Here is a 27706-nt window from a genome sequence, read left to right as displayed (position 1 = left end):
ATCCTCATCTAAATTGTGGGTATAAAAAGAATATTCTTTAAGGAATTAATTGTTGAAAATAAATTTCATTAAAAACAGCACAAAAATGTAAAGGTTTTATTTGGCAGATTGTTCATTCAGTAGAATAAATAAATGAGAATGTACATCTCAATATTTGTTGTAAGAACAGATATGATTAATATTTACAGCTTGTGTCAGCAAAATACAGCAGTTAATTGCTTACCATATCATAGAGTTCAGAAACCACTATGTCTAATATGATCAAAATGGGGAAAGTGAACATGGAATAGAAATATCTTTCCTAGGAAACCAGAACCTGATGGCATTCATCGCAGAACAATGAGAAATCATGCATCATCATGTTCATGTACATATTATTACCCAAAACAAACTTTAAGATGTCATTTTAATAATCTTTAAATATATTTGTGTTTTTTCATATTGTGCTTAAGTCAATAGTGACATGTTTATATATTAGTGTGTTTCCTTTGAAACTTGAACTGAACATGAACTCACGATTGTCTGTCAACACAAATGTAAATGACCGTGGAGCTTGTATGTTAAGTTCCTGGAATTTCACAAATTTGTTTTTCTTGGTTTCCCAGCGGTAGACTTGGGTGAAGGAGTAATCACTGCCAAGAATGGCATACTGCCAGCCATTTATTTGGAGAGGCTGAAAAACCATGGCACCACGAGACGGAAAGGTCTGCTTTTCCACAAATCTGGAGGCTTCCCATTTCATCAGCTTGGAGTCTCCTATGAACCTGGTAAGGCAAATGTAGAGATCATCCTTGACTACAAAATGTTTCACTGCATACACGTCCTCCATCTCTGGAATATCTGTGCGCCACACAAACTGCTTCTGGTTTTTGTTCCACTGGAATATGACAGGACGCTGGGAGCTACTTGACAAGATTAAGTGTGGCTTATTAGCTATTTCAAGGTACTCCACATCAGTGTCTCTGAACCATGAATGCAGACTTTGATGAGAGTAGAATCCATTTCCATTCCACTTATACACTGTCGTTGATCCAGCCTTTGATGTGTCTGCTATAACAAAGTACCATTCTCCTTCTATTTTGAATGTCTCAATGTCATTCGGTTTCCTGATTTTAATGTTGTCTACATCTTGCATCTTGATGAACTTGTTGGCAAAACTATCCCTCTTATAGATGTGAGAGCCACCAAATAACTGGGCCATAATAATAAATAGTTGGTCATCAATAATCAGTGGCTTGCAGAACACAGTGGAGCTCCCTGCACCAAGAAAATAATGTTAGTCATCAATCAAGGCATAATCTAACACCTCTGTCATACCTTAAGCTGTTAAATCTTAAGGAAAGATCAAAGATAAAGATTAAATGTCAAATATACATCAAAACATACAATGAAATGTGTGATTTGTGTCAAAGACCAACGCAGTCCAAGAATTATGCTGGGGCCAGCCCGTAAGTGTCACTATGCATCCAGCACCAATATAACATGCCCACAACTTACAAACACTAACCCATACATCTTTTTAGAAGAGTGGAGAAACCAGAGTGCCCAGAGGAAACTCACACAGAGATGGGAAGAATGTACTAATACCTTACAGTCAGCGGCAGGAAATGAAAAACAATCTACCGATCGCTGGCAATGTAACTTTACAGTAACTGCTACACTACCATGACCCTCTTTTATATTTTAATCTAAATATAAATTAAATTTAACTTAAATATAATATAAACAATTATATTTTAATGCAAATATAAAATATTGATATTTTATATTAGATTTACATTTGCATTTTATAAAAATTCTGTTTAAATGGACAGAGATACAGCATACACTTCAGGTCATAAATTTTAATACTATTAAGTGACATAAATTTAAAGATAGAAGAATTAAATTAGGTCGGGTTCATCATAGACAACAACACCGAATGCTCACTGGTGCTATCCTACTCCTGCCTACAATGAAGATATTTAGTTATTAGTAAAGATTGGTATGGCTGGACTTGTTTACTTTGAACCAGAGGAAGCATACAGAAGATTTCATGAAGGTACAGAAAACCAATGGAGGCCTTAAATGGATGAACAGGAGGGCCTAATAAATAACTAGCTTTAGGATGAGGAGGATGCTTCTTCAATTGGATCTTCCACTCCAGCAAGCTGTAGGTGTGGAGTAATTGAATGTATTCAAAGGAGAAATGTCAAGCACATTCGAACTATTAAGGAGTCAGGGTGCATGAGGAGAGAGAAGGTAAGTGGTCCTTCCATCCTGCGCACGGACTGTTTGAACTGCTTCCGTCTGGTAGGTGCTTCAGATCCCTCCAGACTAAGACTAATAGGCACTGGAGAAGTTTTTTCCCTACTGCGGTCACTTTGCTGAACAGTTAACTGCCGGTTAACTGTCGGCTAACTATTACTTGGATTGCACTACTTGTATGTATAATCTATATTTTCATTTATAGTTATCATTATTATTGTTATGAGCAGAGAGACAACATCTGCCGGAAGTAAATTCCTTGTATGTGCACAGGTACTTGGTGATTAAAGTCTGATTCTGATTAAAGTAAAGATCGGCTAAGATTTGTTGAATGATGAAGCAGTGGGTTACTCCTGATAATTAACTGGCACAGAATTTAAGGCAGAAGAATTAAGATCAGTTTTTCTTACCCAATACATGGGGATTCTCTGGAACTTACTGCAAGAAAGGCTGGCAAAGACAGACACCCTTACTGCATTTCAAAAGAACTTGGTTAAGTTATGACCCAAAAAGTTATAGGGTGAAATACAGAAAAAACAATTGGCGTCAATAGCAAACAACAGGCTAGCAGAGAAACTAAGTGCAGAAGCAAAGGGATAGTTGACATTGAGGGCCAAGGTCCTGCATCAGAACTCCAATGGTAAATCTAGCTCTGTTACAGCCAACAACTGACGTAATGAGCTGAATTCTCTGCTATGTCACTATTTTTTTATGATTTTATGATGTTTCTAGAAAGTGTATAGGGAGGTGAAGACTATAATATCATATTAAAAAGAGCAACAAACAGTTATACAGTACCTCTAATGTAATAAACTGTCAACCAAGAAACCTGATCAGACAAAACTCAATGCTGAAGCACGTAAAGAGATAATGGGACCAAACGCTTGGCCAAAGAAGGAAACACTCTGGAACAGCTTAAATGAGAAGACAAAGATACAGATGAATTGCAGGGGAATTTCAGACATAAGGACAGGGAGCTGTCAACATAGCAGTTAAAAGTGGAGCATTTTTGAAGTCCAGGAACAGAGAGAAATTGGACAGTCTGGCCACAAACAGCAGATGACAACACTGATTACTATTTCCTGTCCATACCAATAATGTTGTCATAGTTTCTGAAAACCATCTCCACGTGATCCCATTCAAAAAAGCTACACTTTCCCACAGCAGGCTGTGCAATGACGACATTGGCATCATTCATGAAGGTAAAGGCTTCTATCGAAAGAGACTGAAATTGTAAAATTTGATCCACAGCAAACTCTATAAGACAAAAGGGGAAAGATAACAATAGGGTAAGTTAATGCATCAATTAGGGTTCTACCACTTCAGTATGATAAAGTGGTTTGTTGCAATCACCTGTTGTTATGCAGTCAAATTCCTTCAGTGAAAGGTTATTAATTTTACGACCCTGATACTCCACCGGACTGGCACAGTAGATCTGATCAACCGTTGCATTTGTGCTGCTTAACCATTCCACCAGCCACTTCAGTTTGCAGTCACAGTGAAAAGAATTCCCTCTAAGATCTCTGCAATTAAAAATAATTCCTAATAAGAAATTTTCTTTAGAGATTTGTAGTTAATGAAGCAACACCCTATCCCTGCACTCGGAAGTGGATACATAGTTCATTTTGCAAATGGGAACACTCGAAAGTCAGTAGCTGTAAGTCAACTAAGCTAATCCTCACATATCGGCAGGTTAACTAAACTTAAAATACTTTTCACACTTTTAGATGACTAAATGCATTCTACTAGAATCTGAGACAGTGTCCAAGTGAATCAGAATCTCAACTAAACAGAGATCGATCAAACAAATGCAATTGGCCTTGGTCAAATTCTAGAGAATCAAGACTGAAAATGATAGGTTCAAAGTTTTGGGCCGAGGTGACTGAAACAAATGATAGTGTACTTATAATAGGAATTGTGTAAGAGCACAGGAAGATAGAAGAAATTTCAAAGAGTTGATGGATTAGAGAATATTTCACAGATAAAAAAAGGGTGAGACTTTAGTAGCAGAAATTTTCAGGTCACCCAATATAAGATTTCAGGCAAGAGATATGGCAAAATAACAGCAGTGGAGTGATCAATTGAAGTGATATTTGCCAGAGTTTAAAATTTATAGATGCAAAATAAGATGGCTCCAAGGATAAAATTCAGAGGTGAACGATCAATAGTAGAAAGAGACACCATTGAAGATACTATCGTTGTGACTCAATAGAAGAGAAAGGCAGTAAAGCCAGTGGGAAGACATGGAAATGCATGGAAGAAGTGTTTTTGAAAGCTGTGGTAGGTCAAGAAAGATGTGAATCAATTGTTTACCACAATCACAGTCAAACTTACACAAACATGGACACAAACCTTAATAAGTTAAACTATATAAAGAAGAACAGAGATATCATAAAAAATTACAGTGATCACCAATATCTGAATCAATGGAGAATTTACCACCAAGATCCAAAAGTAACTGAAGGCCATCCAATCATCTATTCACGTCTTCAATTAGCAGAAAATGATTATTTTGATAAAATGATAAGTCTCAGCAAATGGGATCCAGACACAGTTGGCAAAATCTACAATTACACTTCATCAGGGCTAGATAGACATTTAATATAACAATAAAAGAAACTTGGCAGTGTGTAATGTGGGTTGCCCTTTCACTCTCACCCCTATTCTACCAGCAGTTGCAATCCCATTCTATTAAAAAATGAAATACATCCAATAACTTGTGCAAAAGCAAAATGCTGCAGTTGCTGGAAATCGGAAATAAAAGCATCAAACATGTTTGAAATTCTCAGCAGGTCAGGCAGCATCAATGAAGGTAAAAGCAGAGCAATGACCTTTCATCAGAACTAAGAAGTTCCAGTAAGAAAGCTCTCCACTGAACCTGCTACTTGGCATTGTAGTTAAGTCATTTAAAGGATCAAGGATCTTACATTATCACTAAGAAAAATCATAATTACAGATAATTCTTACACGTTAGTCAAAGCATCCAGCCCTTTGAATACATCCTTTGGAAGTGTTTGAAGGTTGTTATTTGCCAAGCTTCTGTCAAAATAAAATTGTAAAACTCAGTTAATGCTAATCATTTTGAACATTATATTGAACTATGATGTGGGGTACTGGCTGACGAAACTGGGAGACCAGTTTTGAGACACATACAACACATTGCTTTGAGAAAAAAAGAAATGCGACTGTAGTGGCTGCAGCATCTCATTATTTCTTCCACAGCCTTGCAACTTGCTGCATTGTCTGCTTAGAAACATAGAAGGCCTTCACAGCAATCCCATCAATCCCATTTCCCTACTTAATTCCAAAAACCTATTCCCTCATGCATGCCTATCAGCTCCAGTAAGAAACAATTCCACAAAAACTTCCCAAGGCTTGGACTGACCATTGTTTTATTATTATCACATGTACCAACATTTAGTGAAAAGCTTATCTTGCATTCTATTCATACAGATCAGATCACTACACAGTACATTGAAGTAGAATATGGTGCAGAATAAAATTAGCAGTTACAGAGAAAATGCAGTGCAGGTAGACAAACGTCTAAAAAATAAAACAAAAAGGTCAAAACAAGATAAGTTGTGAAGCACTTGGTGTTGGAACAGCAAAGGATAGATTGTTGGCGCTTTAGGATAAATCAACACTGTGTTGGAGAGTTTAGAGGAGAGTACTACGTGACTCTGAAGTGTTTGGGAGAGAGACCAGCATTTGGTATTGGGGGAGTACAAGTAGAGGTTGAATTTAGTATGGGGGCACAGTGAACAGACTAGCATTATACTGGTGTTGATTGAGGGAGAGGCTAGCACTTGGTATTGAAGGGTACAGGAAGGAACAACCTGGTGTTGGGAGTATAGGCAAGAAATTAGCATGATATTGACGGGTTCAGCAGAGACCCTGACATGTAGAATTGATGTGGCTCAAAGGTTGGCATGATTTTAGTGGATACAGAGGTGCGTGACTTAATATTTTTGGGACAAGTTACAGGAGATACTGGGAACTGGTGAAGGAAGTAGAGAAAGCATCACAATATAAGACACAAGAGCATAAGACATTGAAGCAGAATTAGGCCATTTGTCCCGTCGTATCTGCTCCGCCATTTGATCATGGCTGGAACATCACCCAAAGTTAACACTGTAAAATTATCTTAAAACCTGAATAATGTTACAATCCTACTTCTTTTATAAGCCACATCCACAAATCCTGCTGAGAGGGTTGAGCAGGAAGTTCAGGCAACATCGGACTGACACCATTTCTAAATCTGACAGTCAGTTTCACCATGTCCTAACAAACTCGTCCAATAATATGACGATCTCATCGGGTGCAACAAATGTAAACATTTACTGATTACTTTCGATAGTGAATGAAAACAACATGAGCACAACTTCAAGAGGGAAAAAGTAAAACCAATACTTCAAAACATAGAATGTTTACATACCATTATTCATTTATTCAGAAGAACCACATTAGCAAATACTAAAACATAAAGTACTATTGTCTATCAATAAAAATAATAGCAGAAATGAATGAAAACAACCTATTTCTCTGTTTAAGTACAAGCTCTACAAAGTAGTAAGGTTTGATGGAATGTATTTGAAATTTAAGAGCAGGAATGCCAGCTCTAATTACAGGTATTCCAAGAAATTACAACTGCACTGCTTAGTCAAACAGCTTTAGCACTTTTAAATCTAATCAATAACAACAGTTAAACAAATTGAAATCAATTTATTAAATTTAATGTGTCTATGATTTTTTTCCTGGGTTGTCTGTGACCAGATCAATCTCAATTCCTGATGTCTTCAGTACAGCCCAGGGATATCAGCACCACAACTCATGAGCAAGTTTAAATCTATTCATTCAGTCCTTCCTATCTCATACTATTCTGCTGTGACCACAAAGGCACAATGATTAATTCCACTGGCTATACTGTTACTTTTTGAATAAATAATAAAAAAGAAATGGTAATGCGTTTGACGATTTGACAAAGAAAACGCGTTCCAGTTAATTTACAATTCTTCATTAAGAGGATGTGTCCTTGTCTCAAGCAGAGAATATCTGATTGTGCGAACCATGGTCATTTAGACCTAAAGATTGTATTACAAAGGTTACCCATGAGGGAAAGATCTTTTCAACTCTTCTTGTCTATCCTTTGTCCTATAGAAAGTATTGATTTGTGCCTTCATTTCCCTACAAATGGAGCTATCAATTAGGACAAGGCCATAAAGGGCCAAAAAAACAATTAAGAGACAAAAGTGCTGGGTTTGCTGGCTTGGGCCACACTTTCACTACTGTTAATGACTGCTCACTCAGTATTTACTTTGAACCACTTACTCTACATGAAATTCCACTGAATCTACATCTCATCTCACCACAAATACTTTCTGTGCCTTTCTCCCTTCTGCAAATGTTCCCTGTAATGTTTTGTTAAATAACACATTATATTAATAAGGTTTAGTAAGTAGGCTCCATTACAGCCCATGCTGTCAGTTAGTTACAAACAGATTGCTGTAATTTGATGAGATGGCTTTGAAGTATTAAGGGTCCACATTTTTAGTAAGTGAAGAATTTTATCTTTTGAAGTTTTCTGTTATATTTTGACAATTTTTTTTAAACCCAGTAAGTGGTTTAAAAATCATTTGCATCTAGTTATGCATTGCACTCTATCAAAAAAATCACTGTTTATCAGGGCTGTTTAAAATTTTCTCTTTAATCCTTTTTCTCTTTTTTTAATACTTGATAAATTTCCTTCTATTATTGATTTAAAATTTTTGCAAAAACACCATTGGAGTCAACATGTAATCAACAGAGCTTAGATGTCAGGAAACCTGTATAAAAGGCAGCTGATCATGAGCTATGCCTGGCCTTAATGACAAATGTGAAGATTTACCCCAGGGAAGATGTAACAAATTAGAAATTATTTGTCATACATCCTATTAATGCAGAAACCAGAAACCCAACTGAAAAAAAATTGCTGCATGGTGATACATTGCTGCTCCAAGGTCTGGCTCCTTTAAAACTAAGTCACCTTAAAAATTTCATTCCTTAAACAAAGTATTTTCCCAAAGGATCAAGCAGATGTTTTAGAAAGCCAAAAGCAAGAAGAAGCATGAGATAGAAACAAAAACAGCTAGAGAAACATTTGGCAAGCCTTTGATGTAAGTCATAAAAATTCTATTTGGAAAACCACAAGCTAATATTTTAAATTGTCACATTCCTGCAGAGAAGACTTTCTATAAAGGTTATCACTCCTCACTCCATCCGCTTAAGCCAGGGGTCGGCAATCTTTACCACTGAAAGAGCCATTTGGACCCATTTCCCACAGAAAAGAAAACACTGGGAGCCACAAAACCCGTTTGACATTTAAAATGAAATAACACTGCATACAACTTTTTTTGCCTTTATGCTATGTATAAACAAACTATAATGTGTTGCATTTATGAAATCGATGAACTCCTGCAGAGAAAACAAAATTACACTTCTGCATGCAACAAAATTTTACTTTTACTTTTTACTTTTACTTTTTAAGTAAAAGTATTTTACTTTTAAGTAAAAGTATTTTAAGTAAAATAAGTATTTAAGTAAAATACTCAATGTCTACCATGAAGTGTAGCTTTTCCAGCCACTCTGAAAGGTGAGCCCTTTGCTGCCCAGGAAAGTTTTCACTTCATCCAGACACGCGACAAAGCGTTTCAGCACCTCCCCTCTGGACAGCCACTGGACTTTGTTGTGCAGCAGGAGATCAGAATATGCGCTTTCCAGCTCATCCAGTAACAAACGGAATTGACGGTGATTTAAACTTTTTGCCATTATTTTATTGACAATCTGAATGACAACATCCATGACTTCTGTGCATTCCGGAGGAAATGTTTGAGCGCACAGTGCCTCTTGGTGCAAGATGCAGTGAAAAGTCAGCAGCTTTCTGTCCAGCGACTTCTGCAGTAAAGCCACAAATCCCTTGTGCGCTCCTGTCATACTTGGTGCCCCATTAGTAGCAACTGACACCAGATGGGTGGTCTTTATTCCTTTGGCTCTTAAACAATTCAAGACAACCTCACAGATGTCCTCCCCCCATGTTTGGCCTTTTAGAGGTATCAACTCAATCATTTCTTCCTGTGGCCCGGCAGAGTTTACATACCAGCAGAACAGCGCTATTTGTTCAATATCACCTTTGTCTTTAGACTCGTCACAGGCAATCGAGTAGGCCACAGCTGAATTGATGTCTTTAATTTGCTGTCTTGTGATGTCTTCTGCCATTTTTATGGTTCTTTGACAGTCTTTGCAGAGAGGGGCATATCCCTGATTTTCTGCACAATTTCACTCTTATTTTTAAAGTCCGTGAATAGATGGTCTGAAATCTTAATGAAAGATTCTTTTATATATTCACCATCTGTAAACTGCTTCCCGTGCCTGACTATTTCCTGAGCGGCAACAAAACGAGCATATGTAGTTGATTTTCCAGACTTCATCCACTTCTTGAAATGATTTTTGCTCAGATCAACCTTCCGCATCAGTTCCGAAACGGCTTTTTTTCTCTCATCTCCATCCGGATATTTTTGAGCAAAGGCTGCGTGTTTATTCTGGAAATGTCTTGCGACATTTGGCTTTTTGCTGTTTGCTAGTTTCTCATTGCATATTAAGCATACCGGTAAACCAGTCTCATCAGCAGTGAAAGCAAATGAATCTGCCCACGTAACATTAAATGTTCTGTTTTCTTCAGTCACTTTTCTTTTTTTAGAATTCTCCATAGTTGGCCTACCTTGGATCGAAAAATTAAAGAAATCACGCACTGGCGGGTGTCAGGCATTGGCAGTGGTGACATATATTAATAGCGACAAAAAACACATTTTATTTAGATTGTACAAGGTCACCATAATCTTCAAATTTAGAATTACATTTCAAAAACTAACAAACTAACATAAAATACATTTTAATTAAATACTCATCATTTATTTTCCAAAGCCACAGGGAGCCACAGCACAGAGATGAAAGAGCTGCATGCGGCTCTGGAGCCATGGGTTGCCGACCCCTGGCTTAAGCAATGTTTAATTTTCTTTGTGCCCCAGCCTCATTTTTGACTAAGACTGGCAGACTGTAGTTGCCTTACTTTGCAAACGGACTCACATCCATTTTAAAATTAGGCTGAGAGTCTCACACTAAATTTGAGAAGGTCACATTCAAATAAAGCAGTGACTCTGAGATTCTTGGGATCAGCCGCCAATTTCCTACTGCAATTCCAATGAAAGGCTGGCATAAACATGAGAAGGGTAATGTAAACAGGTGATGAGACCGATTAATGATGCAGGGAGGGGGGGGATGGAAGAGTGAACAAAGAGAGACCGATCATAAGTGTATCATCTGACTCCATCTGTCCAGCATCCAGATACCTATCCACCTGGGTTCTTTCCCCTTGGATCACTATTCCCATCCTCTCCCCTCCATCATGGTTTCATCTGCTCATCTTTCCTCTCTTACTTGCTTCCACCTATCACCTTCCAACTTCTGTTTCTTCCCCCCCCCATTTACCTAACTATTTGTCCCTTCTTACCTGTTTCTACCTATCACCCATCAGCCTTTGTCTCTACACTCTTCCCTCATTCTACCCCATCATCTCCACATCATATGGTTCTACTATCACCACCAGCTTCTGCCAAACCCCTCCCGCATCTGGTACTATCTGCTCATCATCTCCTCTTTATTTGGTTCCACCCATCGCCTACCAGCTTCTGGCTCACCACCCGCCCCTCACCCCCATACTTATAAATACAGCTCTCTTCCCCTCACATTCTTAGTCCTGTTGTAGTCAGAGACAACTACAGCACAGAAGCAGTCCTTTTAGCCCATTTGGTCTGTCACAAACCATTTAAACTGCCCAGTCTCATTGACCATCACCCAGGTCATACACCTCCATGTACCTATTCAAACTTCTTTTAAATGTTGAAATTGAAATTGCATTCTGAATAACGATGTTCCCCTCACATTCCCCTTAAACATTTCACCTTTCACCCTAAACCATGACTTCTATTTGTAGTCTTATCCAACCTCAGTGCAAAAAGCCTGCTTACATATACCCCATCTATGCCCTTCATAATTTTGTATACCTCTATCAAATCACCCCTCTATCATCTATGTTCTAATGAAGTTTTAAGCTATTCAATCTTTCCTTAAAACTCAGGTCCTCAAGTCCTGGCAATACCCTTGGAAATTTTCTCTGTACTCTTTTAATCTTATTTACACCTTTCCTTCAGGTGACCAAAACTGCACACAAACTGTCTTATACAACTTCAACATGCATCCCAACTCCTGTACTCAGTACCTTGATCTATGAAGGCCAATGTGCCAAAAGCTTTCTTCATTTCCATATTTGTCTGTGACACTACTTGCAATGAACATGACCTGTATTCTCAGAACCTTTTGTTTGACCACACTCCTCAGTGCCCTACTACTCACTGTGTAAGACCTTCCCTGGACAGTCGTCCCAAAGTGCAACACCTCACTCTTGACTGCATTAAATTCCATCTGCATTTTTCAGTCCATTTGTCTAGCTGGTCCAGATCCCACTGCAAGCTTTGATAGTCTTCCACAAGGACCCAGCACTGATCCCTGCAGGACTCCACTAGTCACGGGCCTCCAGTTAAAGAGACAACCATTTACTCCTACTCTCTGGCTTCTCCCGCAAAGCCAATGTCTAATCCAATTTACTCCTCATCTTGAATGCCAGATGACTGAAACTTCTTCACCAACCTCCCATGCAGGACCTTGTCAAAGGCCTTGATAAAGTCCATGTAGACACTATCCACTGCCTTTGTCAACTTTCCTGGTAACTTCCAAGAAAAACTTTATGAATTGGTTAGACATGACTTAACACACACAAAGCCATGTTGACTACTGCTAATTAGTCCCTGTCTATTCAAATACATATATATCCAGTGCCTTAGAACTTCCACTAACTTTCCCACTACTGATGACAGGCTTACCTGTGTATAATTTTCTGGCTTATTCTTGGAGACTTTGTCAAACAGTGCAACAACATTAGTTATAATCCAGTCCTCTGGCACCTCACCTGTGGCTAAGGATGATTAAAATATCTCTGTTAGGGCTCCTGCAATTTCTGCACTAGCCTTCCACAGGGTCTGAGGGAACACCTTGTCAGGCCCTGGGGATTTATCCACCCTAATTTGCCTTCAGACAGCAAACACCTCCTTCTCTGTATAAGGTCCATGACCTCTCTGCTGCTTTGCCTCACTTCTATAGATTCTGTGTCTGTCTCCCAAGTAAATACAGATGCAAAAAAAATCATTTTGAAATCTCCCCCATCTCTTTTGGCTCCATGCATAGATTACCATTCTGGTCTTCCAGAGGACCAATTTTGTCCTTTGCAATCCTTCTGCTCTTAACTTATCTGTAGAAGCCCTTAGGGTTCTCCTTCATTTTGTCTGGTAGAGCAATCTCATGCCTTCTTTTAATCCTCCTGATATCCTTAAGTGTTCTCTTGTATTTCTTATATTCCTCAAGTACCTCATTAGTTCCTACCTGTCTATAGCTGTAATGCACCTCCTCTTTTTTTCTTAACCAGGGCCTCAATATTTCCTGAACACCAAGTGGTATCTAAACCTGTTATCTTTACCTTTTACTCTGACAGGCACATACAAGCTTTGTACTCTCAAAATTTCACTTTTGAAGGCCTCCCACTTACCAAGTACACCTTTGCCAGAAAACAACCTGTCCCAATCCACAGCTGCCATATCCTTTCTGATAAGATCAAAATTTCAACCCAAGGACCAGACCTATCCTTTTCCATAATTACCTTCAAACTCATGGCATTATGATCACAAAATGGAAAGTGTACCCCTACTCAAACTTCTGTCATCTACCCAGCCTCATTCCCTAATAGCAGATCAAGTACCGCACAATCTCTCATTGGGACTCTTGCATATGATTATGGAATCTTTCCTGAACGCGTTTGACAAATTCTATCCCATCTTGTTCTCTTACACCATGGGAGTCCCAGTCAATATGTGGAAAGTTAAGATCACCTACTGTAACAATCTTATGTTTCTTGCAACAGTCTGCAATCTCTCTACAAATTTCTTCCTCTAAATCCCACAGGTGGTCTTTAACATAATCCCATTAACATGGCCATACCTTTCTTAATTCTCAGTTCCACCCATAAAACCTCACTAGATGAGTTCTCCAGTATGTCCTAACTGAGCACTGCCATCATATTTTCCCTGACTAGTAACGCCTCTCTTCCTACTCTATCACGTATATTAAGCAGCCAGTCCTGCCTCTCTTGCAACCAAGTCTCATTAATGGCTATAAAATTATAACGCCATATGTTGATCCAAGCCCTGAGCTCATCTGCCTTTCCTATAATACTTCTTTCATTGAAATATACGCAACTCAGAACTTTAGTCCCACCGTGCTCAATCTTTTGATTCTTGACGCTGTCTGAGGTCTTAACAACAACTATCTCCACAACAACTCCATTACCTGTTCTGGCACTCTGGTTCCCATCCCTAAACAAATCTAGTTTAACACCACCTCCCCACTTCCCCACCCCCCCCCCCCGTGCAGTACTATCAAACATTCCTTTCTTTTTCTATCTTTTTATTATTATTATTAATATCAAAATAAAATTGATACATAGATAATGGGATTACAAACATACACATCACAACTGAACATGAAAGAATACATAAGCAATAGTTACAGTATAAATGAGTATTCCCAAATCATGGACGATACGAGTAACAAATAAACAAGGCAAACCTAGGTATATCGTAATATATATTAAAAAAAACAGGAAAAAGAAAAAAAATTTGCAAAAAAAACTAATCTAATAATCTAACAACTATTAAGGAAAAAAAAACGAGAAAAGAAAAAAGAGAAAAAGAAAAAATGGAGAAAAAAAAGGGGTGTTTATAATATCTCACAAAAATACAAAATCATCAGTGTCGTCAACTCAGATCCTCTCCAGTTATATAAAATCGAAACTGGAAAAACAAATAGGCTTGGAACAGGGTCATATTACATCATATGAAAATATTGAATAAATGGTCTCCATATCTTTTCAAATTTAATAGAAGTATCAAATACAACACTTCTAATTTTTTCTAAATTTAGACATAACATAGTTTGAGAAAACCAATGAAATACGGTAGGAGGATTAATTTCTTTCCAATTCAACAAAATAGATCTTCTAGCCATTAATGTAAGAAATGCAATCATTCGACAAGCAAAAGAGGATAAATGGAGTGAGTCCATCATTGGTAAACCAAAAATTGCAGTAATAGGATAAGGTTGTAAATCAATGTTCAATACCGTAGAAATAATATCAAAAATGTCTTTCCAATATTTTTTCAAAAGTGGACACAACCAGAACATATGAGTTAAAGATGCTATCTCAGAATGACATCTGTCACAAATAGGATTTATATAGGAATAAAAATGTGCCAATTTATCCTTGGACATATGAGCCCTATGCACAACCTTAAACTGTATGAATGAATGTTTAACACATATAGATGATGTATTAACTAATTGAAGAATTTTATCCCAATTCTCAATAGGGATAATAAGGTTAAGTTCTCTTTCCCAATCATTTTTAATCTTATAGAAGGGCTCTGAATGTATCTTCATAATTATATTGTAAAGTTTTGATATTAGCCCTTTCTGAGAAGGATTTAGTTCAAGCAAATTCTCCAAAATACCTGAAGACACAAAATTTGGAAAAGTAGGAAGTACAGTATTTAAGAAATTCCTAATCTGTAAATATCTAAAAAAAATGAAATCTAGGCAAATTATATTTATTAGATAATTGTTCAAAAGACATAAAACAATTATCCAAAAATAAATCAGAAAACCGTAGTAATCCTTTAGTCTTCCAAGCTGAATAAGCTTGGTCTATAATAAAAGGATAAAAAAAAGCAATTGGATACAATAGGACTATTTAAAACAAACTGAGTCAACCCAAAAAATTTCCGAAATTGAAACCATATACGTAAAGTATGTTTAACTATCGGATTGTCAATTCGTTTCGGCAATTTAGAAAGAGCAAAGGGAAGAGAAGTCCCTAAAATAGAACCCAATGAAAATCCTTGTACAGATTTAATTTCCAGGTTCACCCAATGAGGGCTAAAAGATAAATCCCAATCCTTTAACCAACATATCAAATATCGGATATTAACTGCCCAATAATAAAATCTAAAATTAGGCAATGCCAATCCACCTTCCTTCCTTGCCTTCTGTAAATATTTTTTACCTAATCTAGGATTTTTATTCTGCCATATATATGAGGAAATTTTTGAATCAACATTAGGAAAAAAAGATTTTGGAATAAAAATTGGTACCGCTTGAAATATATAAAAACTTGGGTAAAATAACCATCTTAATAGCATTAATCCAACCTATTAGAGCTAAAGATACTGGTGACCATTTAGTAAACAAACATTTAATCTGATCGATTAGGGGTAAAAAATTAACCCTAAATAAGTCCTTATAGTTTTTGTGATTTTAATCCCTAAGTAAATAAAAGAGTCATTAACTAATTTAAAGGTAAACTTCCATAAATTGGAACCTGTCTATTTAAAGGAAACAATTCACTCTTATTAAGATTTAATTTATACCCGGAAAAATTACTAAATTGAGCCAACAATGATATAACTGCAGGAATGGATTTCTCAGGATCAGAAATAAATAATAATAAATCATCTGCATATAATGATAGCTTATGTATATCTGTCCCACAATTAATGCCAAAAATGTTCTGTGATTCTCTGATAGCAATTGCCAAGGGTTCTAAAGCAACATCAAATAAAAATGGACTAAGAGGACAGCCTTGTCTAGTACCCCGAAATAAACGAAAAAAAGGGAGATCTTTGATTGTTAGTAAGCACCGAGGCTACTGGAGTATGATATATCAGTTTAATCCAGGAAATGAATGTCGGACTAAAATTAAACTTCTCAAGCACAGTAAATAAGTATGGCCATTCAACTCTATCAAATGCTTTCTCCGCATCTAGTGAAATGACACATTCTGAAGTGCTATGTGAAGGAGTATAAACAATATTCAATAATCTCCGAACATTGCAAAAAGAATAGCGATTTTTAATAGAACCAGTTTGATCTTCCGAAATAATTTGGGGTAATACCTTCTCCAGCCTGGATGCCAGTAACTTGGAAAAGATCTTGGAATCTACATTCAATAAAGATATTGGTCTATAGGATGCACAGTCAGTAGGGTCTTTATCTTTCTTCAATATTAAAGAAATGGAAGCTCTATAAAAAGATTGTGGCAGATTACCCAATCTAATTGCTTCTTCAAAAACCCTGCATAACCAAGGAGAAAGAGTAGCAGAAAAACATTTTAAAAATTCTACTGTATACCCATCTGGACCTGCTGCTTTCCCAGAATTCATAGAGGAAATAACCTCTTTAATTTCTGCATCCATAATAGGAGTTTCTAATATTGAAAGATCATCTGATGATAATTTTGGAAAATTCAATTTCCCAAGAAAATCACACATGGTATTATAATCATGAGGGAATTCAGAATGATACAGGGAGGTATAAAAATCTTGAAATGATTTGTTTATCTCATCATGGTTAACAGTCAGATCCCCATTCTGCTGACGAATCTTAGTAATTTGACATTTAACCAAAGCATTCTTCAATTGACTAGCTAACAGTTTACCCGATTTATCACTAAGTATATAAAAATCAGATCTGGTTTTCACTAATTGATTTTCAATCGAAGATGTAAGTAATAAACTATGTTCAATTTGAAGTTCAACCCTTTGTTTGTAAAGCTCCTTACTAGCAGTAGTCGAATATTTCTTGTCAATCTCTTTAATTTTATCAACCAATAAAAGAGTTTCCTTCTTAATGCGTTTTCTCAGACCAACGGAGTAGGAGATAATCTGTCCACGTATATATGCTTTAAAATTGTCCCAAAGTGTTCCGCAAGAAATACCATCCGTGGAATTAATTGAAAAGAAGAAATCGATCTGTTCCTTCATAAATTTAATAAAATCCTGATCTTGCAGTAAGGTAGAATCAAATTGCCATTGTCTAGCAATAGAAGCTGTATCAGTAAATTTAATAGAAAGTTTTAACGGAGCATGGTCAGAGATGGCTATAATATCATAATTACAACCAATTACTGATGGAATAAAACAAGAGTCAATAAAAAAATAATCAATTCTCGAGTAGGAATGATAATCATGTGAGAAAAATGAAATCTCTTTGTCCTTAGAATGCCGAAATCTCCAAATATCAAAAATTCCATTATCAGTCAAAAAAGAGTTAATACAAGTGGCCGACTTATTAGGTAAAGTCTGAGTAGATATAGATTTGTCCAACAAAGGATTTAAACAACAATTAATGTCACCACCCATTATTAACTTATATTCATTTAGATTAGGTAGAGAAGTAAATAACGACTTAAAAAAATCGGGATAATCCACATTTGGAGCATAAACATGAACCATAGCAAATTTTTTTGTTGAAAAGTAAGCCAGTAATTAACAAAAATCTACCATTCGGATCCGAAAAGATATCATGCTGGACAAATACAATAGAGGAGTCAATAAAAATTGAAACTCCCTTTACTTTAGTATTCAAATTCAAATGGTACTGTTGACCCCTCCAAAACCTAAAAAGTGATAATTGTCCTCTTTCCTCACACGAGTTTCTTGTACAAAAATAATATGTGCATTAAGTATTTGGAATACTTTGAAAATCTTTTTCCGTTTAATCGGATGGTTTAACCCATTAGTATTCCAAGAGACAAAATTAATGGTCTGAGCCATATTTCTGAAATCAACCCTTTGGTATATAAAGAGCTAACCAAATTATGAACTCATGCACCCAGAAGAGGAACAAAAATAAGGGGTGGACCTGGAAGTGACGACATCACGGACATTTTAGTAGTTTAAAATCAGCCCAAATGAAGAAACTTTAAAAAACTGGTGTAAAGAACATAAGATTTAGAAAAAGACCCTCCACCCCCCACCCAAGAGGAGAAAAGACCTCCCCAGCCAGGAAAAGGCTGGGAAAAAGGAGAAATGAAACTAAATCTACCCCTATATCAGCAGAAGGCAACTCTGTATATAAAGGATAAAAAAGATCCACCCAAACTCTAAAGAAATAATAATCACTATACTAAAACCGAACTTCTTAATATAATTGGTAGTAAAAAAAAACAAAAATATAATCACTAGTAACTTCGGGTTGAAACCCAAACAAACCAAAAAAAACTTTAAAATGTGATAAGAAATGCATTATAGGAAGAAGATGAGAGGGAAAAAAAGGCAATATCAAAAAAAAAGCCAAAAATATTTTGAGAAGAAACCGCCATCTTAGTAAAAAAAATTCACCTTCAAAGGATTAATAAAAATGATCAAAGCCAAAGTACAGTGATTGAAGTAAGTAAAATAAAAAGATTAGTACATCAAAAAAAAAACTTTAACTAGAGTATAAAACACAGAGTAAACCTACACCAATAGCCAGAAACAAAATCTGGTTTTGGAAACAAAAACCATCTTGCAACGATCAAAATCACTCATTTATTAGAGATGAGAATCCGCAGCAGTAGGGAAGTTCTCATTCAAAAAGCTTCTCACTTAAGATGTAAAAAAGAAAACACGCCGAGATGCATTGGGAGGCGATATTCTGAGCTTCGCAGGGTACAAGAGCGCAGGTTTTAGATTTTTCTCATAACATTCGGACATCAGAGGTTTAAAAAGAAGCCTTGCCTTCGTTGCTTCTGGACTAAAATCTCACACTAATCGAAAATTGAATTCTTGAAATTTGACCATCCCTACACGCTGAGCCTCATGAATAAGTTGCTCTTTAACATGAACATAATGAAATCGGACAATTACAACTGATGGTTTAGCTGAAGTACTTGGTGATCGACGCATAATTCTGTGAGCACGATCGAGTAACGGAGGACTGTCTGGTAATACAGAAGGGAACGCATCCTTTAACAGTTGAGCAAAGTACTTCGAGGGGTCCCCTTGTTCAATACCTTCCAGGAGACCAAGTATGCGTAAGTTCTGTCTTCTGGACCGATTCTCAAAGTCAACCCTCTTGGCTTTAAGTGTTTCCACCTGTTTAATCGTCGAAAGTAATTTCTGCTCCAGATTTTCAGTCTCGCTTCCGAGCGTCCACTTGCAAAGTTGCGATTAGAACTTTCTGCTGGTTAACTACTGAATCCGTCTTATCCATATAATCTTGAAAAGCCTTTATATCTTGTTTGAAAATCTGTCATTGTTCTTCAAATTTTTCATTTAAAACCTCCAATAATATTTCATAAGTCAATTCAGTGCGCTTAGGGTCGGTCTTTTTCTTCTTCCCGTTCCCGTTAGAATCTTTCCCAGGTTCTCGCCCTTTAGATCTAAGAGCCATTTCTGTATTCATTTCTTCAAAAATTCACAATAAACTCTTAAAGTTAAGTCCAAAAAAGTAGCAAGAATCTTTTGGTGAAGGTAAAAGTAAGTTAAATAAGGGTGATCATAGGTTAAAAAAAGTAAAGGTTATGGAGCGAATCTGAAACAATGCTTACTCCATGAGCGTCTCCTGCTGACCTCACTAGCAAACATTCCTGCTAGGATATTAGTACCCCTCCAGTTTAAGTGCAAACCAACATCTGTACAGATTCCACCTTGCCTGGAAGAAAGCCCAATGATCCAAAACTCTGAAACCCTCCCTCCAAGATCAACTCCTTAGCCATGTATTAAACTGTATGATCTTCCTATCCCTGGCCTTACTAGCCTGTGGCCTGAGAACACAACCCTGGACGTTCTGTCCTTTAGCTTAGAACAACTCCCTGAACTCACTTTGCAAAATCTTGTCCCTCTTCCTACCTAACCACAAATGAGAAAATCTGCAGATGCTGAAAATCTGGTCTGGTCTGGTCCTGCTGAAGTGTCTCAGTCCGAAACATCAACTGTACTCTTTTCCATAGATGCTGCCTGGCCTGCTGAGTTCTTCTAGCATTTTCTGTGTGTTGCCTCTTCCTACCTACCTCAAAGAATGAATGATAAAAACTATCAGAACCCTGAAACCCCCTCCCCCTAAAGAAGGAAACAATAAATAACTGAAAAAAAATCTATCTGATGTTTTTTGCCTTCTCTCACTCAAACTTCTCACTGAAGCCTCGAAAGAGCTAAAGCTTCAAAAAAAACACTCTAACACTGTTGCAGGTATTAGCCCAAAATGTCAACCATTCCTTTGTTTCCACAAATACTGTTGAACCATTGACTTGTTCCAGGAATTTTTCTTTTCCTCCAGATTCCAGCAGCGGCAATCCCTTGTGTCTCCATGTGAATGTGACTTGAGTTGGAGTGTATGAGCTATAAAGAGCATTTGGACAAACTTGGATTGTTTTCTCTGGAGCTTTGGACACAGAGAAGCCCAAAATTATGAAAACCATAAATAGGGTAGGCAGTCAGACTTTTCCCCTAGAGGACACAGGTTTAATGTGAGAGGGGGAGGTTGAAAGGAGATATATGAGGCTAGTATTTTTTTAAACACAGAGAGTAGTAGGTGCTGGGACATCTTACCAGGAAATGACAGAATCAGATACTATAGCTGGAGATGAAGGGATATAGACCGTATGCAGGAAGATGGGATTAATTCAGATTGGCATCATGGTTGGCACTGACATTGTGGGCCAAAGGGCCTATTTATGTACTGTACTGTTCTATGTTTACTGTCATATTGTGTTAGACTGCAAGCTAACAGAAGTTTCAGAGAAACTGATGTCTTTCACCCACGATGTCATCTCACCACATGTTCCACTGATCTGACCACAGAGAAAATCCCAGATGAACAGCTTAAATAATCAACAGATGAACTAGAAGAGAACAACAAACTTGAACTTGGAACTTGAGCTCAGAGTGGGGTGAAATGGAATGAAGCACAAACAGTGGAATTGATTATTTTAACCAAATGGACTATTATTATGCTATTTGTGTATTTATTTCTAAATACACTTAGATAGCATGTTACATGATAATGGATGACAGTATTTCTATTTTGTACTATGCCTGTATTACAGCAATAAACTAACTATTCAAAGAGATGTGGAAGTAATACATTGATTTCACTCTAACTGAACAGCGCATTATTTCCTGCTATTAATGCACAAGGATTGCTTCACTTTCTCAAACATTTATAATAATGGCACAAAATATAATGCAAAGATTGTACTGAATGAGAAGAGATATACTTACAGGTGAATAAGAGATTTAAGTCCTCTAAAAGCATACCTGGAGATGGACTGGATTTTATTGTTTTCTACAAACCTAAAAGAAAGATGAGCATTTCAGTATCATTTTGGTAGCACCCGATTACTATTCAGTGAGAATGTGTCCACAGTTGTCATCTACTTACAAATACTCAAGCTGAGAGAGACCAAGGAAGGCATCATCACCAACAGTATCAAATGAGTTGGAAGTGAACAGGCTGTTAGGAAAATAAAAGGAGAGCATTTTTCTTTTCAGGTGGTATATTACATCATTATTGTTGCCGACAATATTCATGTAAGTCAAGGTAATATGCTCTGTTTAAAACAGACACCTAAAAGTCTCTATCTTTTGACATAATTTCACTCTAAAGTAACATTAGCTGTCCATTCTTACTGAATGCTTGCCATTTCCTGGGTCAAGATGGTACTGCCTAGCTGGTGCCAAGTTAATGAATATTCTGTTTTCTCTCCCCTAAACAGTAGACTTGGAAGAAGGAATGGTTATTTGCCTAATATTGCCAGCTCAGGCAAATTCAATTTAAAAGTAACTTGGCCACCACAGGTCATTAAACACCCTGCAAGCATTAATGTAAACTAAGTACTTCCATGCTCCCTTTAGAGAGCAAACTTCAAAGCAACCCTAATCAAAGATTGTAATTTAAACATATTTAAAATGGAGAAAAATACATTATTGAAAAACTGGGGGATTGAAGCCATGGGCATCTATCAGAGAAGAAAAGTTGAAGCCAGCATAGATCAGCCATGATGTGTGGAATGGTGGGGAGGCTTGAGGGGCAGGGTGGCCTACTCCTGATCCTATTTTCTTGTGTTCCTGTGTTATGGATTTGTAGCTGCAGTAGGGACCTTCACTTCCCTTATGTGGCTGTAGTGATACCACAATTGTAAGATTATTTCTATATTTATATTTTTACAGATGTTCCCTTTTACTTATAAGACAACAGAAATCAGTCCAAGGAGTTTACAATAGTAAGGAATAAATATGGCCCATTAGGGGTGTATTAGAGGTTCTTTCCAGACATGTTACACTGAAGTCCCATCTTCCACCTAGTTATCTCTGGTCTCCTGTCTACAAGAACTTTGGAAGATACTGACATTGTGAAAGGCAAAAGAAATTTAGAACCTTTCCATTAGCATCAGGGTCAAAACAGTTCTAGTAGATAAATGGAAAAACTCACTGAATAACCCTTTCATGTAGAATGACAGAACTGTTAGGCAAAGAAGGAGACCACCAATAACAGTAACAGTTATTACCCCACAACTGTCAGACTCCTGAACCATCAAAAAAATCTTTATTCACCACAACTTCATTCACCACTATTCTGAATTGATTTACTTTCCAGGACTCTTTACATCTCATGTTCTCATGATTACTTTTATTTGCACAAGTTGTCTTTTGCACATTGGTATTCAAGTCAACGCCCTTATGGCTCTTTCCAAGATGGCGCGGGTGAATCACTGCAATGTGTTACAGGCTGCTTACAAAACTTCTACATATATTTCTGAATTATTCCTCCTGCAATCTGCAGCCTGTAATTTCCCTTTAAACAACATTACTTTTGAGCCATCTTCATGAACTAGCAATTTCACGATCTTCTGAAGGTCTCGGCAGATATAACTCTCTAACATGCAGAAATGGTACCTTTTAAGTGAACAAAGGTGTATGCCATGGCTGGAAGAAAGGGAGGAGTGAAGGACTCAGAACTAGGATGAAAAGCAAAGGAATGAAACTCCAGCATCTTGTTAACAAATGTACAGTCACTGGAGAACAAGACTGAGGACCTAAGGGCAAGATTGCTCTATTGGTGGGAAATGAGGATTTGCTGTGTTATGTGTTTCACAGAAATGTGGCTCACTCCAGACATGCCAAATGCATGGGTAAAGAATCATGGGCTTCTCAATACACTGGCTGACCTGGACTGCTGATTCAGAGAAGGCAAAAGATGATGGGGGGGGGTGGGGTGTGCTTCATGATAAACTCTCTGTGGTGCTCAGTCACAGCAACCTAGAACATCTAATGATGAAGTTCTGACCATTCTACTTACCAAAGGAGTTCTCCTCCATGATCCTGATCGCATTTTACATACCACCAAAAGCAGATGTTAAATGAGCACTTGATGTTTTGAATGCCACGATTAGCAAACAAGAAACAGTCTAACCTGATGCTTTTCAAACCATAGTTAGGGACTTCATCAGGTTTGCTTGAAGAAATCTCGGGCCAATTATCATCAACATATCACCTGCAGCACTCTTGACCACTGTTACACCATGATTAGAAATACCTACCATTCTATGCCTAGACCATGTTTCAGAAATCTGATCACTTAGCTGACCTCCTCCGACCTACATACTGGCAGAGGCTAAAGAGCAAGACTTTAGAGAAAAGGACATCAAAGAGGTGGTTGCGGGTGCAGAGGAGTGGCTACAGGATTGCTTTGAGTTGGTAGACCTGATCGTGTTCATAGAGGAAATACACCATGATTATCACAGATTTTATAAAAACAGTCATAGATCAATGTGTCCCTACAAAATCATTCAGTCTTCCCCAACCAGAAGCCCTGGATGAACCACTAGATCCACAATCTTCTGAGGGCCAGCTCAGTGGCATTGTAGTCTGGTGACCAAGTTAAATACAAGAGGTCCAGTTATGATCTCCGGAAAGCCATCTCACATGCAAAGTAGCAATTCAGCCCAAACTTAAATAACTGAAGGATGTTCAACAGTTGTGGCAGGACTTGAATGCCATCACCTCCCACAAAGGGAAACCAAGAGACATAGGTGACAACAAAGCTTTGCTCCCAAATGAGCTCAATGCCTTTTATGCTCACTTTGACCATAAAAGCAAGGAGGCACCTTCACAAACTCCCACGGCCCCCAATGACCCTGTGATTTCAGTCTCTGAGGCCGATGAGAGAACATCCTTCAGGAGAATGAACCCATGAAAAGCATCTGGACCAGACAGGGCACCTGGCTGAGTACTAAAGACCTATACTGATCAACTGGCTGGAGTGTTCACTGGTAAGTTTAACCTCTGCCTCAAGTAGGCTTCAATTATACCTGTACTGAAGAAGAATGTGGTAACCTGCCTCTGTGACTATCAGCCAGTAGCACTTCCATCCACAGTAATGAAGTGCTTTGAGAGGTTGATAATGAAACACATCAACCCCTGCCTGAGAAGCAATTTTAGTCCATTCCAATTTTCCTACCATCACAACAGGTCACCAGTTGTCATTTCATTGGCTCCTCATTCAGTCATGGAACATCTGTAAAGCGAAGATGCATACAATAAGGATGCTCTTCATTGACTACAGCTCAGAATTCAATACTATAATCTCCTCTGAACTAATCAATAAGCTTCAAGATCTTGGCCTCACTACCTCCTTGTGCAACTGGATCTTCTATTTCCTCACTGGCAGACCCCAGTTAGTTCATATTGGCAAGGACATCTCCTCAATAATCTCCAACAGCACAGCTACACCACTGGGCTGTGTACCTAACCCCCTACTCTACACACTTTACACTTATGATTGTGAGGCAAAGCTAGCTCCAATGCCATATTTAAGTTTGTTGACACCACCACTATCATTAACCAGATCAAAGGCAGTGATGAATCAGCATTTGGAGGGAAACCGAAAATGTGTCTGAGCAATTCCATAACAACAATCTCCCATTCAATGTCAGTAAGACCAAGGAGCTCATTGACTTCAGGATAGGAAACCGGAGGTCCATAAGCCAGTCCTCATTGTGAGATTGGAGGTGAAGAGAGTCAGCAACTTTAAATTCCTCAGTGTTATCATTTCAGAGGCTCTCTCCAGTGCTCAGCGTGTAAGTGCCATTATGAAAAGAGCACTGCAGTACCTCTACTTTCTTTGAAGTCTGCAAAGATTCAGCATCTTATCTTGAACTTTGACAAATTTCTGTTAATGTTTGGTGGGGGTATATTGACTGGTTGCTTCACAGCCAGGTATGGAAATATCAATGCCCTTGAACGAAAAATCCTACAAAAAGTAGTGGATACAGCCCAGTCCATCACAGATAAAGCCCTCTCAAGCATTGAACAGATTGAGAGTGCTGTTGCAGGAAAGCAGCATACATCAAGGGCCCCACCAGCCAAGCCCTGCTCTTTTCTTGCTGCTGCCACCAGGAGGGTGGTAAAGGAGCCTGAGTACCCACCCCACCAGGCCAGGAAATTTACTATTCCTCAACCATTGGGCTCTTGACCCAGGGGGGATAACTTCACTCATCCCATAACTGAACTGTTTCCTCAACCTATGGAATCACTTTCAAAGACTCTTCATCTCAAATTCTCAATATTTATTACTTATTTATTTAATTATATGGTTTTTTTTGTATTTGCACAGTTTGTTCCCTTTTGCACATTGTCCTGTTGGGTGTGGTCTTTCAGTTATTCTATAGTGTTTCTTGGATTTACTGTGTATGCTTGCAAGAAAGCGAATCTTGGGGTTGTATATAGTGAAATATATGTACTTTGATAATAAATTTACTTTGAACTTTGAAATGCTGCTATGCACAAATCTATTTAAAAGCTGCCTGATGAGGTTTAACGCTTTAAAATAATTTGAGTGTATACAATGTGCTTTATCCTCTTCCCCAGTAAGAAGTTTAACAAAATTTAAAATAAATTATAGTTTTACCCCTTTAGAAATTTTGCTGCAGTCAAAGCCTTTGCAGTTTCCGTAGGGCTGAGGTGCCAAAAATATCTGATTCCTTTCTCGAGTTTAAATGCGGCAGGCGCTTTTTAAATGATTAATTTCCTTCCTATTATTGGAAAGGATTCATTTCTCCGCTGCATCTACATCTATGTCCAAACCTCTGTTGTTACAAAACCCAGTGCGAAGAATAATAAACAAGGTTTTGAGAAAATCCTGAATAATTTGGTTCAGAAACATGGCAAATGACCCGCGTTGCGTTAGAGATTTCATAGAACGATAATTTTTCCTCACTGTCATAATAGCCTGATGATTTAAGACAGACTTATTGACTGCTAATTTTAGCATACACCATGACCGCTGCAATCATAAATGTTCTGGGTCAACATATTCGTCGCTTCCACGCAAAATACGAAGGGAAATTATGTTAAAAAAACACTAAGGACACGGTAGCCTACGCGAATAAACAGTGGAATCTTACAGCAGCTGCAGAGACGGCATGAGTAAGAAGCTGCCTTCTGGGATTTCACTGAATCCAGACTTCACAAATGATCTGTAAACAAAATAAATGCATTAAAATGCCAGAATTGCGAATGCTTCAATCAGCGGACATAGTTGGCAAACGCATACACTCCAATTTGGCCACAAAACCTAAATATTTTGTAAATCAGGCTATCAGTGTTCACGATAGTCTATTTTTAGCTAATGAGTGACAGAGCTACAACATGGGTAACATCCTTGTGTCTATTTATTGGTTCCGTACCTTATCGTACAGTGTTAATGCACCATTATATAACCAGCATCTCAAGGCGTTTCCGCTTCCATTACTGTTAAATAACAGTTACATTGCATACCATAGACAGAATACTCACAAGGAGACCACACCAGAGGGAAAACTGCGGGGAATAGATTTTCTATTTTCACACAAAGCATTGTCCTTCGAGCAAGTGCATCCTGCAGGACATTTTACCGCCTTCTTTGCTTCAGTTAAGAGCCATAAGTAGATCATCCACAGGAGCAAGGAACACCATTTTGCGTTTCTATTTCGATTTCCCATTCTTCTATACACACTTGATGGCAATCGCGCCAAATGATATCCCAGCTCATGAACTGGTTTGATCCGTAACCCCCTTCTTGTCTGAAGCTGAAACTCTCTCCTGCTTAACAGCACAGTGGAACTGCAACTGAACTGTGTTCACTGGTGCTGCAAAGCTCCTCAGTGCCTCGTCTCCTTCCATTTCATCTTAGCCCAATAAATTGTTCGCGGTGGCAATGCAGAACCGTAAATACTTTTTTAATTTGCATTTTAATTCCTCATTTCTGCTTTTCTTTTATCGAAGCTGGGAAGTCTGTTCTTTAATTGTTTTATACATTTTTGTGTTGGCAAAATATCCGGATGGACCCTTTGCGATGAAATGGAACATGCTGGTCCTCAGGGAAATAAATGAAGAGGAAGTAAGTTGCATGGATACATGGCTCATCGGTTGCATGTCCAGAGGGAGTCAACAAAATTAAACGGAGT

General features: G+C 37.8%; 1 protein-coding gene and 1 long non-coding RNA gene across 3 annotated transcripts in view; one reads left to right on the top strand and one right to left on the bottom strand.

Moving 5' to 3' along the window:
- Positions 1–21322, top strand: part of LOC132397973 (uncharacterized) — a 31381-nt gene extending 10059 nt beyond the window's left edge. The window contains exons 2-3 of the long non-coding RNA XR_009513500.1: positions 606–767; positions 20539–21322. This is a non-coding gene — a long non-coding RNA (uncharacterized LOC132397973). The remainder of the gene's footprint in view (positions 1–605; positions 768–20538) is intronic.
- Positions 21–27382, bottom strand: LOC132397964 (leucine-rich glioma-inactivated protein 1-like). Of its 2 annotated transcripts, XM_059976814.1 has the most exons (8): positions 27057–27382; positions 26666–26737; positions 21643–21714; positions 21483–21554; positions 5215–5286; positions 3601–3770; positions 3340–3504; positions 21–1257 (listed from the first exon to the last, which is right to left on the bottom strand). In XM_059976814.1, the coding sequence occupies exons 1-8, from the start codon at positions 27239–27241 to the stop codon at positions 437–439; spliced, it is 1629 nt and encodes a 542-aa protein (XP_059832797.1). In that variant the 5' UTR covers positions 27242–27382; the 3' UTR covers positions 21–436. The 2 variants fall into 2 exon arrangements, with proteins under 2 accessions (XP_059832797.1, XP_059832805.1); XM_059976822.1 differs by lacking the exon at positions 26666–26737.
- Between the last annotated feature and the right edge of the window lie 324 nt (positions 27383–27706).

The sequence above is a fragment of the Hypanus sabinus genome, chromosome 1 (genome assembly GCF_030144855.1).
Source record: "Hypanus sabinus isolate sHypSab1 chromosome 1, sHypSab1.hap1, whole genome shotgun sequence".
Lineage (NCBI taxonomy): Eukaryota > Metazoa > Chordata > Chondrichthyes > Myliobatiformes > Dasyatidae > Hypanus > Hypanus sabinus.
Note: the sequence above shows the minus strand (reverse complement) of the source record. Positions and strands in the feature narration are given on the sequence as shown.